The sequence below is a fragment of the Anolis sagrei genome, chromosome 6 (genome assembly GCF_037176765.1).
Source record: "Anolis sagrei isolate rAnoSag1 chromosome 6, rAnoSag1.mat, whole genome shotgun sequence".
Taxonomy (NCBI): Eukaryota; Metazoa; Chordata; class Lepidosauria; order Squamata; family Dactyloidae; genus Anolis; species Anolis sagrei.
Window position 1 is genome coordinate 107,248,036 of NC_090026.1, and position 16,668 is coordinate 107,264,703.

Sequence of the window (16,668 nt, forward strand, 5' to 3'; positions counted from 1 at the left end):
ATATAAAAGCAATTAACACAAATATTACATCTTTGCTTTGGTTCTACAATACCAGTAGTTCACTCCCTGCAAGATATGTCTCTCTAGACATTTTCTAGGTTCTCCAGTGTAACTGTATGGTGTTCTTTGTTTGGTGGTCCATCATTTCAGTAGTTCACTATTATCCACAGTTTCAGATATCCACATGAAGCCTGGGAGTGTATCTATCCCCTGTGGGTACAGGGGTTGCATTGCATTCAATACGCAGTTTTCTGAGTGATGATTTATAATGAGAAAGTTTATTTTCCTTTGTGAGCTTGTCTGTGATATAAAATTATCAGAGGAATCTCCTTTCAAGTAAATCAGTTTGAGATGCAAGTCCTCACTTCTTTTTTGTGTGTACATGAACAAGAAAATTCTTCTCTTACATGTCAGTGAGATATTTTCTCTTGGTCTTGATGAGATGTTCACATTTGAGGAAATATTTTTCAACAGATTTTATACTTTGAATGAATTGTGCTAATTGTACAAATTATGCAGCCTAACTAGAAAAATGTATAGCTAGGTTGTGGTCGCTGTTTTTTAATATATAGACCTCTGAAAGGAAGGCATAGGGTAGAATTGTTCTGCTGGCTAATATTTGGCAGAAAAAAACAAAAACAACAACAGAAAAACAGGGATAGAAATGGGAAGAGGGAGAAAGTAAGTCACCCCAATCCATCTCTTTCATTCAATCCATACTCAGTTTTCAATAACTTTCATACACATATACGACACCAGCTACTAAAGGTAGGACACAAATAGTCCCAAGGAATTTCCATGTATCCTTACGGTGAGAGAGATTTTGATTCAGTAGGGATTGTTCTCTTAGTGTAATATAGCAGTTAACCTATAGTGTGATGCACACTTACTTAGGTAACTCCCATTGAACATAATTTGATTTCGGTTAACATGATTATTATTTAGGATTGTACTATAAGAGACAGAGCAGTGTACTAGGAAATCCCTTTAAGTTGTCTTCCATGTAACATTTTCTACTATGTTCTTCTCACCACCCTGAAGCAGTCTAAAGACAAATACACCCCCAACTATTTACCCAACAATAGGAGCCTCTTTCAATTTTTTTTTCACATCAGGGATCCATTCTTCTTAGTCTTTATAATGTTTGTTCTTCCCTGAATTCTTTTGTAGCTCTTGATTCATTATTAAAACCTGGAGATGAGATTAATTTTCCTTCAATAACTCTTTGAAGCTCTGGCAGCACCTAATTAACTCTAGCATGTATTAACTTTTCAGCTGTGGCTAACATGATTTTGCTATTTTGTTTCTTTATTATAGGTTTTATCTATACAGGAGATGTTGTGCATCGAATGTTAACGGCTACACAGTACATTGCTCCCTTGATGGCCAACTTTGATCCAAGTGTGTCACGAAATTCTACTGTAAGATACTTTGATAATGGTATGTATTAATCATTTTGCCAGCCTGTACTTTTTCTTTCCTTTGTAACCAAATATATACTGAAGACTGTTTGTAATATATCACCCACTGAAGTTTGTTTAATCAAATTAGCATTCATCTCAATTAAATTTATATTGGTAGACTATTGACAAACCATTGACATTATAAATTATTATTTTTATTCAAGCTGTTTTTAAAACTTTCTTAAAGCTTGAACCTCAGTTAACATGATCAGCTGAAAAAGACAACTCTTTTATCTAGCAAGCATTTATGCCTTCTTTGGTACCATCTGTACAGTAAAGTATTTAAATATGAGCAGCTTTCAATACTTTTGCCACTTCCTGTTCTGCCTCCACACTATCTTAACTACTTGGAAGGTGAACTGGCTGTGCAGGGAACAGATCGGAGACTATATAGTTGAATCAAACAAGAATTTATTAACTGACAAGAATTTTAGACTTTATCTCCTCCTGAGTCTAACTACAAAGTCTTTATGAGGAGAGGTCAAGTCTTTGAGAGAGAGAGAGAAATAGTTCTGGCTGAATTGAGGCTTGAATCTTTATTTCCTCTTATTGACTCTTTCTTGTATGGTGTTCATCTTGTATGGGGTACAACACTTCCCACAGAAGCACAACATAACTGAGGCTAACAAGCCCTAGAAAGAGTGTGTAATAAATTTCACTTTACCTACAATTATCAGTGATCAAATACCTGATATAAGAGGCTGAGTGTTGAACATTAAATGTTCAATGCATTTGTTGAGTTTTTGGTTTTTTTAAATCAAGATATATACAAACCAGTTTCGCCTGTGTGTTCCACACATACTATTTTCCTTCCTCTCTGTGGTGTTTTAGTGCAACCCTTTTAGATCAATTAACCATAGTTCCCATTCTTGTTTAAAAAGAATGTAGAAAAGTTACTTCTTTTTTGAGTTGCAAGTGTAGAATATCTCAGCTAGTACGGCTCTTGGGAGTAGTGGCCCAAAATACCTTGTGCCAAGCTCTGTGTACAAACAAGGAAACTAGTAGCAGAATCACAACAAGGCAAGCTAGCTTCCACCCAATGTTGTGCTGAGTTCTGGTATTGTTGAACTGCAGCATTCTGAGACTGGAAAGGTTATTATAAAGACAAGATGTAGACACAAATATGAAGGTTGAATAAACCGGTCTGAGTCCCTCTCCGGAGGTGAGAAAATCAGAATATAAAAGTTTTAAATAAATAAGAAATAAACCAAACTGGACAGCTGGGACATACTCATTATGTGTGGTAGCCTTGTCACCATGGTTTTCAATTGGAGCAAAACCACAGGGAGTATGATAGCACTTTAAAGCCGTGAAATTGTATTGAACTCCATTAGGGGTTTATGACTTTTGTTTTCACATATTAATCTATTTTGAGAGTAGCTGCTGTTAATAACATAATTGTCAGTGCTGGTACTTTGTACATTTCATTTCCTTATAAAGTTGCTACTAACAATCCATCATCAATCTTGGGGTGCCAATTCAGGCATCCAGAGAAGTGGGCTATAGTTCCCAAAAACATATGCTATAATGAATGTGTTTCCAAGGTGGCACAAAACTCTTCATTATATGAAACTGTTTGATTTATTGGTTGATCTGATTGATTGAATTTCGTTCTTACCTTTGTCCTGAATGTCTGGACCTAAGTATTATTTTGCCTTAATGTTGAACATGTACATGTCCCTTATCATTGTTGAGTCCAAATGTTTGCCAATATGGTGGCTATAAATCATAGAAAAAAAATATAAAGAAGGTGATTGAGTGGACCCAAATGAGAATTTTAGAGTGAGTTCTTAAATAAAAGTGGCAACATTGACATGGTTTATAGAAATGAGTAGAACACAATGACTTCTCTTCATATTCCATAAAAAAGGGTTAAGAAATATGTGTTCTCTGTTATTTCTGCTCTTAGTTTACTCTGGTTCCCAGTTAGGACTGATCTCATTCAAACTAAAATATATCATATTAGAAGACAATGAGAGGAGGAGAAGAAGAAGAAAGATAACCTTTCAGGACTGTCTCAAGATTTGCATAGATCATTCTAGTTTCTATGGAGCACATTTGAAACATGGTATGCCTGCAAAACACATGATCCACCCAACAGTAGCTATGTGGCATAGCTGAATAAGGGCTTGATAAATATGACCCTGCCTCCCCAGAAGCACAGAATCATAAGGATATGAACACCAAGCACATTTCCCAGAAAGTGTGCTTCTGTTGCGTTGGCAGGCTGTACATTGAATGGTCCTGTAGTATCCAGGACAACTTGCCTAAAGAATTGTGGGGCTTTTGCAACTAAAAGGCTTCAATACATTATTAATATAAACACTATCAATAAATTCTCAGTGATTCTATTTAGCCAGGACACTTAATATGTAGCACTAACACTGTATATTATTTAATACCTCTTACTCTGAAAGCTTGCAGTCAATAAAAAAGTTAATACTATGCAGGATAAATAGGCAGAGTAAAAATGGGCTGCTTTAAATATTAACTTTTCTATGTCAGCATTTCTATAAACATCCTTAAGCTGTACAGTCAGTGGGTTGTAAACTAAATGACACAATGTAATATTGTGTTGAAAGCAAGGAGTTATGTGAACATGGCCTGCATACCAATTTATATCTTTTATATGACAAAGGTAGCTTCCTATATAATTTTGGTTTAGACAGAATTACCAAATTGTAGATACCTAGCTTCCATGATCTGAAGTTAGCATAGTTTGTATTAAAGAATGATGGGAACTGTGCATACACATCTACAGCATGCAGTTTTATATATAAGCAGTAGTAAGATGGTTTCTTGTTTTGTTTATGTTTTCAAAAACAAATATATATAAAATGTGAGATTGTTGCTCTTTGCACTGCAAATTGTAGCATCCCATAGAATCCCATGGAGTTCAAAAGAACTCACATTAAAACTCATATTTTAGCACTGCTTATGTATACCATATGTATACTTTTACAAGGTTAGTAATAATATTGCCACATGTTAAGTTGTTAAATTGCATGAGATGGTACTGAAAAGGTAACAGGCCACTTAATGTAATATTTTCTTCTCCTCACCCTACTTGGGACTTGACAGGTACTGCCCTGGTTGTGCAGTGGGACCACGTTCATCTCCAAGATAATTACAATCTGGGCAGTTTCACATTTCAGGCAACTCTTCTCAATGATGGCCGTATCGTTTTTGGCTACAAAGAGGTGAGTTTGATTTGACATTGTTTTACAGGCTTTATAACCAATCCTATCTCAGCTAAACTATTAATGTTCTGCTATCTTCATGCAAAATACTTTCTTTATGCTTAGACTCACCACATGAAGTATAGTGTAAAAATACTGTTCTGTTCCTACCAAAGAGACCTGTTGGTCTTCAGTCCTGCCGGCACAGGGGTTTAACCCACTGCGCCACCGGGGGCTCCTGTGCTGGCAGGACTGAAGACTGACAGGTCGCAGGTTCAAATCCGAGGAGAGGCGGATGAGCTCCCTCTACCAGCTCCAGCTCCTCATGCGGGGACAAGAGGGAAGCCTTCCACAAGGATGATAAAACATCAAGTCATCCAGGTGTCCCCTGGGCAACATCCTTGCAGACAGCCAATTCTCTCACACCAGAAGCAAATTGCAGTTTCTCAAGTCACTCCTGACACGACCAAAAAAAAAAACCCAAAGAGACAAGGCTGTCCCAAGACATTTTGCTTCTGGAAGCAAACTGAAAATGTCTCTCCTGCTCAAGTCAAGCCTATCACTTGAGACCATAAAAACCCACCTCCACATGTTCCTAGTAGTAATAATAGAAAAATAAATTAATAGATAACAATGTGTGGCCCTTTCTCAGATTTCCCCAAATGTGCTTTTCTGTCGTGTGATAGGGCCATCCCTGTTAAGACATTGTGTTGGGCTACTGAAGAAGACGAAGATATATTCTTCAAAATATTTAGGATAAGATGTTAAGGATAAGCTATTACTAGTGAAAAATATTCACATGGTTTGTGTCTTAGGTACCTGCCTACTACCTGGATCTGCATGCTCATCAATCATTTTCCTAATATTGTTATAAGAGAAGCCATAGAAAAATTTAGACATTGTTTGAAGGAGCTAATATTAACATATTTTGCTGCTGGAGACAAAGCAGAAAATGTTCCCAAGTCAATGCACATAGTTCATGTGGCAATATAACACCCAGTGGTTGTTAGTGACTTCTGTGAAGTTCTAGCAAAGATGCTGGACTATTGGGGTCACAGGCTTCAGTACTTTTGGTAATTCCATTATAGTTCAGACTAAAAACCAGAATAATTCGCTATCTCCTGGCATGGGAGCCACCAGTCACTTTGATAACATCAGTGAAGATGCATGGAATTAAACAGATTCTTTTTGAAGTGAGCAAAAGGGAAACTGACAATCTCTTTTGATGGCAGAAAGTGCCTGACTATTTTATTGACCTTTTTTGCCAAGTTCTTCTGACATTATACTGGTTACAAGAGTAGTTCCCTTATGTGACAAAGCATTTATGTGTATCAGCCAGTTTACAGTTCATTTCAACCTGTAATGAGAAAACATTATGTTGGAAACCATTTTTGACACTGCCACATGCGTGAAGAATTTCTGTTCTATCTTGGTATTAAATTTCAGGAAAACTAATAATTTTCTCTGTCAGTGTGTCCATTGCCTGTCACCAGAAGTTGCTGTACTCTCTTTCATAATTGTATGTCAGCTATTCACAGCATCAGTGTAAATAATGGATCAAATTTTTAAACAGAATATTAAATGCAAATTCACTTGTAAAAGACATCAGGCATAACTAGATATCAGGTTTGCTGATCTAGTTTGTTAACTTACTATGGTTGATACAAACAATAGTTTTCCATGTTCCAATGGAAGACTGGTTTATTATGGAACAGTGTCTGGAAGCTTTAAATACCTTTTCTCATGCACAAACAAGTGAAGCAGCACATGAGCATGAAACAGATGTATATGAGCCTGAAGATTGCTAAAGGACGTCTTCATAACTACAAACTATGATTATAATATCTGAATATAATCACAGGGGAATCCACCCATTTCTATCAATAAGCCAATGTTACTCATTCTTGTTCATGTCTGCCTAATGTAACAGAAGTTTTTTTCATATTCCACCCCATGACTATTTTATTGACTATTTTATTGCTCCACTTCCCTCCTTCAAATATATTCTACAAATGCAGCAAATTTTAGAATCTGCCCAGTGGGTCCTTACATGGCTGAAACGTGGAGAACCTATTAATTGAGAAAATGAAGAAGCACAAGGCAAATTATGGAGTTCTTGCATTGGCCATTTATTACCTGTATGTGGAAGGAAAAGCAGGGGAAGTAGTATGGCTTAATGCACTTTTTTTGGGGTTATGCAAACATTAAAACAGATCTACTGTTGTAGATTTTACAGTATAAATAGTATACAACTTCTGTCTATTAGCCCAAATTTATTTATTTATTTATTTATTTACACTATTTCTATCCCGCCCATTTCAGCCTGAAGGCGACTCAGGGCGGTAGAAATTGATTATTGTTTTAGTGTTTATGAAAATTAACTGAAATATTCAGTAATAGAGACTAAATTCATTCCCCAGCATAATCTAATTTTGTGTGGCCCTGTATGCAAAATTGCATTTGGTGTTAGCCAAGCAGCATTAATAGGAAAACCGTTTACCCAATAAGCAAGCTAAACTGTTTGAGAAAAATACTAATTGTACTTCAAGGATGTGCAACCTTGTTCCCTGCAGTGAATGGACAATGAAGCCTACAGTTAATCTAAAGTATATTTACTTTGCCACATAGAGGCAGGGCAGAAATTGTAATTGTGAAAGTACTTATGAGGAGTTGATAAACAGGTCTGTCAAACCTTAAGTACTAGACCAAGGCAAAATTTCATAGTGCATTGAAATATGATTTCTACCAGCCTGATGCCAACTGTTCCTTTTCTTGGAAGGGGAGGGAAAGAAAGAACAGTGGGGAAAATCTAAAGATTACAACTGGAGCAAAACCAGTTTTAGATGTCTGACAAATGCATATCCCACTGGCAATGAAAAGAGGTGATTATTTGTTTAACCATCACAACATGCCAGAAGCCCTGTAGTTATGTACACAAGAGCTCAGTCTTCACAAATATCAGCCTCTTTATGGTTGAATGATCTGTGAGTCTCTGTGGGATTCTGGCGATGGCCTGTATTCTGCTCAAAAGTCAGCCAAATGCATTATTTGCTGCTACTATAGTTGGACACATGTTGCTAAACATAATTTGGTGGCTTTGGGACTCTGTTTGAAAACTGCCTCCTGCCATACTAGATAACATGTTTATGTAAAATTCAAAGGCATAGCCAGCCATTTGGTTTGGATCAGTATGCAAAGGCATCTCATAGTACCTTTGAGACTAATGGAGGAAGCATAAAAACCTTCGTAGACCTAAGTCTACTTCATCTTATTTTATGAAGAAATGCTGATGCAGTGCACAGCTAGTAATACCAAAGCAGTTGGTATTCCATGATAGCAGGTGTGCATGCACAGTCCTGTCTATCTAGTGATATGGAAATCTGAATCCCATACATAATGTATTTTACAAGTAAATAGGATCTGGCCTCACAGATTGACAGTAATAGGCAACAGAAGTGGTGATCCACTGCCAAACCATGGAGCCCTTCTATTACTGCTCCTATTCACAGCAGTGACAAAAGCTGTGCCATCTTCAACTGGATGGTATTATGAATTAGAACTGCAGGGGGAAAGGTGAGAAACTATTTGGACCTATAGGAATGATCCCCTTATTAAAAGCATATTTCCCAAGCCTTCTTCTCCCTGAAGTCTACCTCCTCAACTGGAGCCAATGCTGGTGACATTGGATTGTTTTGTTTGAACCTTGCTGAGGACTTTTTCATGTCCACTTTATTTTGAAAGTGATATGAATAGAAACAAAATATTTGGATATGTCATTCTCATCATCTTCCTCCTCTTTTTGTCTTGCAGATTCCTGTCTCAGTGGCACATATTAGTTCAACCAATCACCCTGTGAAAGTAGGGCTGTCAGATGCATTTGTGGTCGTCCATAGGATCCAGCAAATTCCCAGTATGTTTTTTATATATGCTAATGAATATAGTATGAGACGGTGTGTTTGAAGTAATAAAATTCAAAGTGTTTGAAAAGGGTTTTTAACTAAACCAAAAATTGCTTAAATTGTTTCAGTTAGCTCATTTAAATGTAATTTCATTGGTTTACAACTCCCACTGTGGCTGTCTGCTTTGTTGTTTGCCCTGAACTGAGAAGCAAAATTTAACTTCCAGCCAAATGGGAAATGGCATAATTCTGTATTACTCATGATAGGTTTCCACAAAGGACCTTAGAGGGTTGTTATTATTTTGTGCACATGTTTTGATTTTGGAGGAGCCAGTAAACATTATTTCTTTTCTTCTGTAACAAATTAAATCATATTTTCAAGAATGGGAATTTATTCTATAGAAAACTCAGTGCATTTTCAGGTCACACAGACAAGAGAGAAGCTCATAGAATCCTGATGGTAATATTGCATAGATTTGTCTACAAAACTGCATCTTTTAGAGCTAATAGAATCATACAGTTAGAAGTGAGGTCACAGGATTTGTTGTTGTTCATTCCTGTCAAGTCGGCTTCAATTTATGGTGTGAATCAGGGACCTTCGAAATCACCAGTCGTCATACACCCTTCTTAAACTTTGCTAACTCAGGGACATGGCTTACTTGATTAAGTTTATTCAATTATAAATGTGATCTTTGTTTTTTTTCCTATTATTTTTATTGTACTTTCATGAGTCATGTCTTCTAATGTTTGTCATGAAAATTTCTTCTTCGTGATCTCTGTGAAATCGCACATATGGTAGTTTCCTGCGCCTGCGTAGCAAGTCTTGGAATCTTCTGGAAAGCTCTTTGGCTTTAAGGCTATATAGCCTCACCCACACTCCCCAGATGATATATAGCCAATGTGAGGGGCTGTAGCCTCAGTTCCTTTTGTCCACCACCTTAGCAGCAAACAAAGGAATCTCGACAAAATCTTTGACTACTCTTTGGATACTCCTACTCTACTACAGTATTGATTTGGACTGTGACCCACTCAGGCCAGTAATGTCTACTTCTTGCTTTAAGAAGTGTGTGTCCTATGGCACCAAATTGCCAGATGCTGACAGACATGATACGTATTTGTTGTGCTTGGGTGAGAGCCACATTGTAAACTCTTTTGAGGCATGTCTCTCCTTTACACCCTTGGCTCAGAAAATCAAGATTTACAACTTAAGGCAATGCTCTATGTGCTATCTCTTATTCCCACTCTAGAAAGTAGGTTGCATCGGAGCCACCAGCTGCTGTGGGCAGCAAGGTTCATTTACCAGTTGCTGCAAAGGCGAAGTGCTCAGAGTCTGCATCTGCAGCGACCACCAGCAGAGCACCATCATAAGAAGGCAAAGAAACATACACGCCTGTGGCTACTGGGCGAGCTTTTACACTGCTGCTTCTGCCTGGGGAGAGAGACCAGTCCCCCTCCCCAGCGCTTCCACTGTTGGTAGAGAGGACAGAAGGCTTTTTCCTGCTGGAGGGTTCAGACGCTCTTGTGTATGCTCCCTCGATGGAAGGACATGACTTAAGGATGCCTGCATGGCATCAGGCAACCACACCCTCTGTATTGCCTATGCAGCCACCAGGGCAAGCGCCAGAGAGATCCTGCTTGCCAGACATCACCATCAGGATGGAAATTCCCCCAGCCCTCCACATTAGGCTGCTCTGCCCATATGCAGCATGGAGAAGTAGCCGTTGCTCGCAGCTAACACTTGCAGAGCCAATCAGGCTCCTCCAGTTCCTTCAGCCCACCCTGACACTCAAAGGCTGGAACTATTGCTCAGGAACAGGGGCACCAGCCTACTTTACCTCCACTCTCTGGTACAAGGAGAGAAAACATGAAATGGCAGGTTATTGGTCGCAGCAAAACTATAGGCACCACTCCTCTGGTTGCCATTCTTATTATTTTGGGCTGCAACAAGCAATGGGCCAAAGGCGATGCATGCAGCCCTTTCTCAGCCCACTCCCAGCAGATGGCACCCTACATTGATCAGCTCCCAGACAACCATCAATGCATGGCCAGAGCTTTCCAACAGGAGGACAACATGCTGTCTGGCCTACAGAAGGGCATGGCCAAACAAACAGTGATACAGCAGGCAAACACTTTGCCACAGCCACATCTATTCAAAGGCATGCATAGTTGTTAGCCTCCACCTTGACCGAAGAGGACAGGGCCATTGCAGAGGATCTCCCCACACATATTGATGGCCTGTTTAACCCTGAAATAGATCCACAGCTTAAAAACACATAGGAGATGAGGCAAGCAGCACACAAGTTTTGTTATCCTCTTCAATGCTAATCTTGCATTGTGTGTCCATACAATGTGTGTCCCACACCAAAAAAGTTACACTCTATTCAAAAAGCAATTTGCATATGGGCAATTAGGTGAATGAAGGGGAAAGGGCAATGTTTTGCTGCTGTTGGGACAAATGAGAGGGGGACGAAGAGAAAATATTTGAGGCCCAGACACAAACTAGATGCAGGATGATGGCAAATTGGAACCTATTGCAAACCAACCACAATAACAGGTTTTCTGTGATGTTCAGTCATAATACCTCACCTGTACCACTGTCTAAGTAAATAAAGACTATGGGTCCACGTATTAGAGGTCACTGAGCAAAAGGAAAAGTCTGCGATTTCTCCTGTCTTCCATCAGTCTGTTTATGTGGACAAGGAGGCAATAAAAATATGCTAAAATGTGATTAATCTGCATTAAGTGATCTTGAACACATATATCTTGAATACATATTGATCCAGCCTACTAGATTTTCATAGATGGATAAACATTGAGACAGTTTACTTCCTAAGTTGTAAAAAAATCAATTGTGTTAGGAATGAATCATTGTCTCATATAGTTGCTCTCTTTAAATTGAAATAGAACTATAACAAACTTTAAGCTCTTTCAAGTGAAAATAGATCAAGGAAATCAATCACTTTGAGTTTATTGTACTCATTGGCTTCTCTTACTCTAAGCAAGATAAAACATTAATGATAAAACTCAAAAGACTTTAATTATATGGTATATCAATAGAACAGAACTTAGGCACAATTTAGCCCATGGGACAATTCTACTCAAAGCAAGGCTCATAACCATCTGTGTATGCATATTGATCTGAAACCTCAGAAGAGAGTGTGATTCTGGATCATGTCAACTGCCTACTTCATAGCAGGTTACAAGATTCTTATGACAACTCTGTAGCCAATAAAGCATATATTTTTCTGCATTTCTTAACTCCATAAAATCTTATGCTCACGGGTTACAGAATTCGGTCTAGAATATTACAGTGAGCTCTCAGAGTCTTGCTGGTATTTGGCTCAAGGACTGTATCCACCTTATATGGAACCAAAATTTGTATATGCTCTATTCCATTTATATACAGTAGTGTACTAAAATGGCAAACAACTCAAAACCAGTGCTGGAGGGAGCCTGAAGATCTGTGAAAAAGCCAGAAATTCCATTACAGTATGCTTACACATCAACATGTAGGCAGCATCAAGGATTGCTTTGGGGATTTTTAAAAATATTTTAAGCTGCAGTTGGTCAAATCCATGTGTGCACAACCTATGGATACAGAGGTCTGAGAGTACTAGCTTTCTCTGCCTAAAGTGTGCCTAGTGCATTTCAGAAGTATCAGCCCATAGTTACTAGATTAAAACATGATATAGCTACTTCACTGGAGCTAATTCCAGTGACTTTCTGAACAAGAGAGCACTTAACAACTTTTGTGTGCTCCCTTGAATTCTGTGATGAAAGAAAGGTCAGATATAAATTTACTGAACAAATGAACAAGGAAACTCATGCTGTCTGGGCAATCCATCAGATCTCTATGATTAGTGTATCTGACAGGTCAGTAGGAAATATGGGTTTATAATGCTGTAAATGTGCCCTTTTTAGATTATACCTGTCTGTCTTTCCTTGACTTGTCCTCTGTGAGGATCGTCCTGTAGGCTGCTCACTATCATAGGATTTATTGTGTTGTATTTGTAATACTCAAAATTGAAATATTTATTCTCCAAATATTCACCCCTTTCCAGTAGAAGAAAGCCTAGAAAATGTTTTTTGACTACAGTTCTCACAAGTTAGGAATAGGCAACATGAGATTTTCTACATGTTGTTTCATTGCAGCTCCTGGCCGCACTAGCTAACGTAGAAAATGCTGCTATATGATGGAAGCTGCAGTCAGTTCTCTGAAGGCCCACATACTACTTATCGTGTTTCAAGAATATATTGCTGCTGTTATTATAAGTATGTGGGGAAAAAAGAAATTATTATCAACCTGGTTAAAGCTTACAGTATATACTGTATACATACCTACTCAGAAGTAATGTATTATAATATGGCTTACTGCCAGATTTATAGCGGCTACCCTAATCTGGAGACCCCCTAGAGAGTTCAATTTGGGAAGGGTTCATATACTGGGGTGCAGCCTTTAAAAATTAGAGCCAATCAGTTGCTTAGTTTAACTTATGGGGTTGTTTTTCAAAGAGAAGCTTGCTGTACGGATATTCTTACTTCCTTGGAACTCATTCTCCTGCTGTTCCTGATTAGCATACTCAGGATCTACCAGCTTGTGCTAGAGTGCCATGCTTTGCATTAACCTGTGCTAATGACAGAAAGTTTCTGACAAAGTGCCAATACTATCATTTTTATGTATGTATTCATCGGCTTGCTTTTTGGGAGCAAAGGACCTGACATCTTCCGGGAAACAAATTAAAGCCTCTGGCAATGGCAGAAGTTCCTTTGAAACATAACCCCTGAACACTTTGACTTGGCAGGTGCATCATATGGACAAGTCACTGCAGGGGGATAAATCTTTCTTTGGCAAAGCAGGTGCTCAAATCTAGCCCAAATTAGCTTAGCCTCTGCATACCAGTTCTAGTCCAATGCATCCGGAGCTCCAGACAGGTAGCAGACTTTCCGGAGGAGATATCTTTGCCAGAATCTTTCTAATAATTCATTTAGACTGGCTTGGTAGTGGTAATTTATTCACTTAAAAGGATGTTAGCATTCACATTAGAGAGAAGAAAATGAGAGGAGGAGAAGTAGAGAAGGAGGGATAGAAGGAGTGCTTTCAAGAACAGGGATTAAAAGAATTCAGCCTAAACTAAAATAGTGAGGTAATTAGCAACAACTGCTTGGGCATGATAAGAATTAGACTAATTTGTGGGTTTGTCTGTGTGCCATATTCTGCCAGTATGTGGCTACAAAATTAGATAAGAACAGAAGCTCCATCTGGATTCAATGAACTTTGTCAGTGTACTATATCTAAAATCACTAATTTTGTTGTTATTGGCCTTCAGCTGATTTCTGACTTATGGTGACCCTAAGGGGTTTCTTGGCAATATATCTTCAGAGGGGGTTTCCTCTGCCTTTCTCTGACACACAGAGTATGACTTGCCCAAGACCCTTTGGGTTCTCATGGCCCTAGTAGGGATATAATCTTTGATTTTCAAACTTGTAGTCCAATACTCAAACCATTACAATATGTTGGCTCTCTAAATCGCTACTGCTATTTTCAGTACTGCAACTTTGAAAAGTTATTTTTCTGGACAACAACTTCCAGATTCCCCCAACCAGCATAGCCATTTTAAAAGAGTAAATTTCCCAAATTATGAACAGTACAGACTGACTTTGTTAAACACATCACAAAAATTTGCTTGCTAATAATCCAGGGACAGTATCGTGTTTCCTGCTTTATTATTATATGGTTGTTAATGCTACTTGAATGCAACCTGTTTCCCATGAGATAAATTCAATAAATCCGGAATTTCTATGTGAAAGACAGTGTTCCAGTATAAAAACAAGACATTCAAATGAGAATTCTACTTTGAACTATGGAATTAAACTTCCTTGTTTCTTTCTTGGCAGATGTCCGTAGAAGAACAATATATGAGTATCACAGAGTGGAGCTTCAGATGTCAAAGGTTACCAATCTGTCAGCTGTTGAGATGATTCCTCTACCTAGTAAGTCACGTTCAACAAGCACATGAAATGCAACCTTCTAAAACAGAGGGTTTTTTTAAAAGTAGAAATCTTACCTTTACGGATATCTCTTCTTCTCAATCATTTACATTGTGCTTAACCAGATGGTATTTTCATAGTAACCCCAACCGACTCACAACTTTGAAATTCTGGCAACATCTAAACCATGTAACATTACACTGGAGAATAAAATGTGTTTTATTCCAACCTCCATTTTTGTGTCTTGTCTTGATCAGTGCTGTGGTTGAGATGCTTTTCCGCATTATTTCAATATTAATCAGCATTAAATAATGTTAATGTAAAATGCAGTTAGCTTGCTTAGACATTCCTCATGAAGTGTCATTGCCCTGTTGATTCTCTTCTACCATAGACATTTCTTTTTTCTACTTCTTCTTTTTTCACTGTTTAAATAATTCAACTGGTAAATGAATGGCTCTGTGATATGGCAGCGGCACTGCAAATATGGAACTGTCATTGCTAAGACAGGACATATTCACAACAAAGTATTTTTCCCCTTTCACAACTTCATTTGTTATCCAGCAATATTATTTACTGTAAATATGAAGCCAAATTAACCAGATTAATTTTTAATGAACTCGATATTTTAAAATTAAGCAGAGGTAAAGAGGAGGAAGAACCATGAAAAGACAAGAGAGGCGTGGTAACACTAGTGAAAGATCAAGAAACCCAACAAAACAAAAATGTAAAGAATTGCAGAACAGGATAACTGGTGTAACATATCTAACTGGATGATCTATTACTGTCAAGACTAGCCAGACCAAAGCATCACAGCATACATTGTTTGTTGCTTGCACAGTACTGAATGATCAGAGAATCCCATAAATATTATCCTTTAAGGACAACTCAGGAAATAGCAAGCTTACTTTGCATGCTTGTTACTCCAAAACAAATAGTGACAACTGCTTACTTCACAGCTAATGTACCTCTTAGATGTTAGCTACCAGCCTCCTCCTAATCATATTACCGCCCTTGCACAGTTTCCTCCTCCAGTTTGTGATATCAGGTGCGGGGAAAACACATTAGTTAATAACTAATGGAGTAATTTGTAAAATCCAAAAGTAAATGGACACAAATTTGTCATTGAATGATAACAAATGGCAAATTTAGGAGATACAGGAAAAAAATAGATTTTGAAAATTACATTACATGTAAAATAAAAAGGCATTAAATTGAATCCAAAAGATCATCAGGATGTGTGCATGTTGCCATAGTCTGTGTTTATTGTTATGAATTACCATCTAGTCAACTTCAACCTATGGTGACTCTGAATGTCAGACCTCCAAGTCATCCTATCATCAATAGCCCTGCTCACATCTTGTAAATTCAGCAATATAGCTTCCTTAATGGAGTCATTCCAGCTGGAATGCACTCTTTCTTTTTTTCCCTACTGTCTTCTGCCTTACCAAACATTGTGGTCTTTTCTTCAGAGTCATATCTCTTCATGATATGTCCAAACTACAACAGTCTCTGTTTAGACATTCTAGCTTCTAGAGAGAGCTTGGGCTTGATTTGCTTTAAGATATGATTTGTCTTTTTAGAAGTCCATGGCACCTGTAGAACTCTAGTAGCATGTTTCAAATTATTGTCTTCCTTTCAGTTTTCATTCACAACCACATATAAAAATTAGAGATGTAATTGATGGGCAATCCTAACATTGGTATTCAATGATATCTTGACACTGCATGATTTTGTCTATTCCTTCATAGGTGCCTTTCTGGTTTTCAGATTCCTTAGCTACAGTGCCATTTTACAGTGTCATTTAATGACTGAGCCACGACATCAAAAATCTTGAACTATTTAAATGCCTTCACAGTCAGCTTTAAAGTTATATGTGTTTATTATTTTGTTATCTTGATGTTCCAACTGCAAACCTCTCTTTGTACTTCTTCCATGACTTCCTTCAAATCTCTGCTGTTTTCTGCTAGTAGCATAGTTACATCTGCCTATGTTAAATTGTGGATTTTTCTTTCTCCAATTTTCATGCCTCATTCTTTTAAATCCAATCCCAATTTATGTGTTCAGTATACAGATTAAACACATACAGATGAATTCAATTGCAATTGGAAACCAGTCCATTTCTCCGTATTCTGTCCTGATG

The 16,668-nt window shown here is 37.9% G+C and overlaps 1 protein-coding gene across 1 annotated transcript in view; it reads left to right on the forward strand.

Annotated features, from left to right (window-relative positions):
* Window positions 1-16,668, forward strand: part of PLXDC2 (plexin domain containing 2) — a 245,476-nt gene that overhangs the window by 185,122 nt on the left and 43,686 nt on the right. Inside the window, exons 5-8 of the mRNA XM_060782367.2 lie at window positions 1,318-1,440; window positions 4,545-4,663; window positions 8,453-8,552; window positions 14,436-14,531. Of these exons, the coding sequence (XP_060638350.2) occupies window positions 1,318-1,440; window positions 4,545-4,663; window positions 8,453-8,552; window positions 14,436-14,531 (438 nt within the window). The remainder of the gene's footprint in view (window positions 1-1,317; window positions 1,441-4,544; window positions 4,664-8,452; window positions 8,553-14,435; window positions 14,532-16,668) is intronic.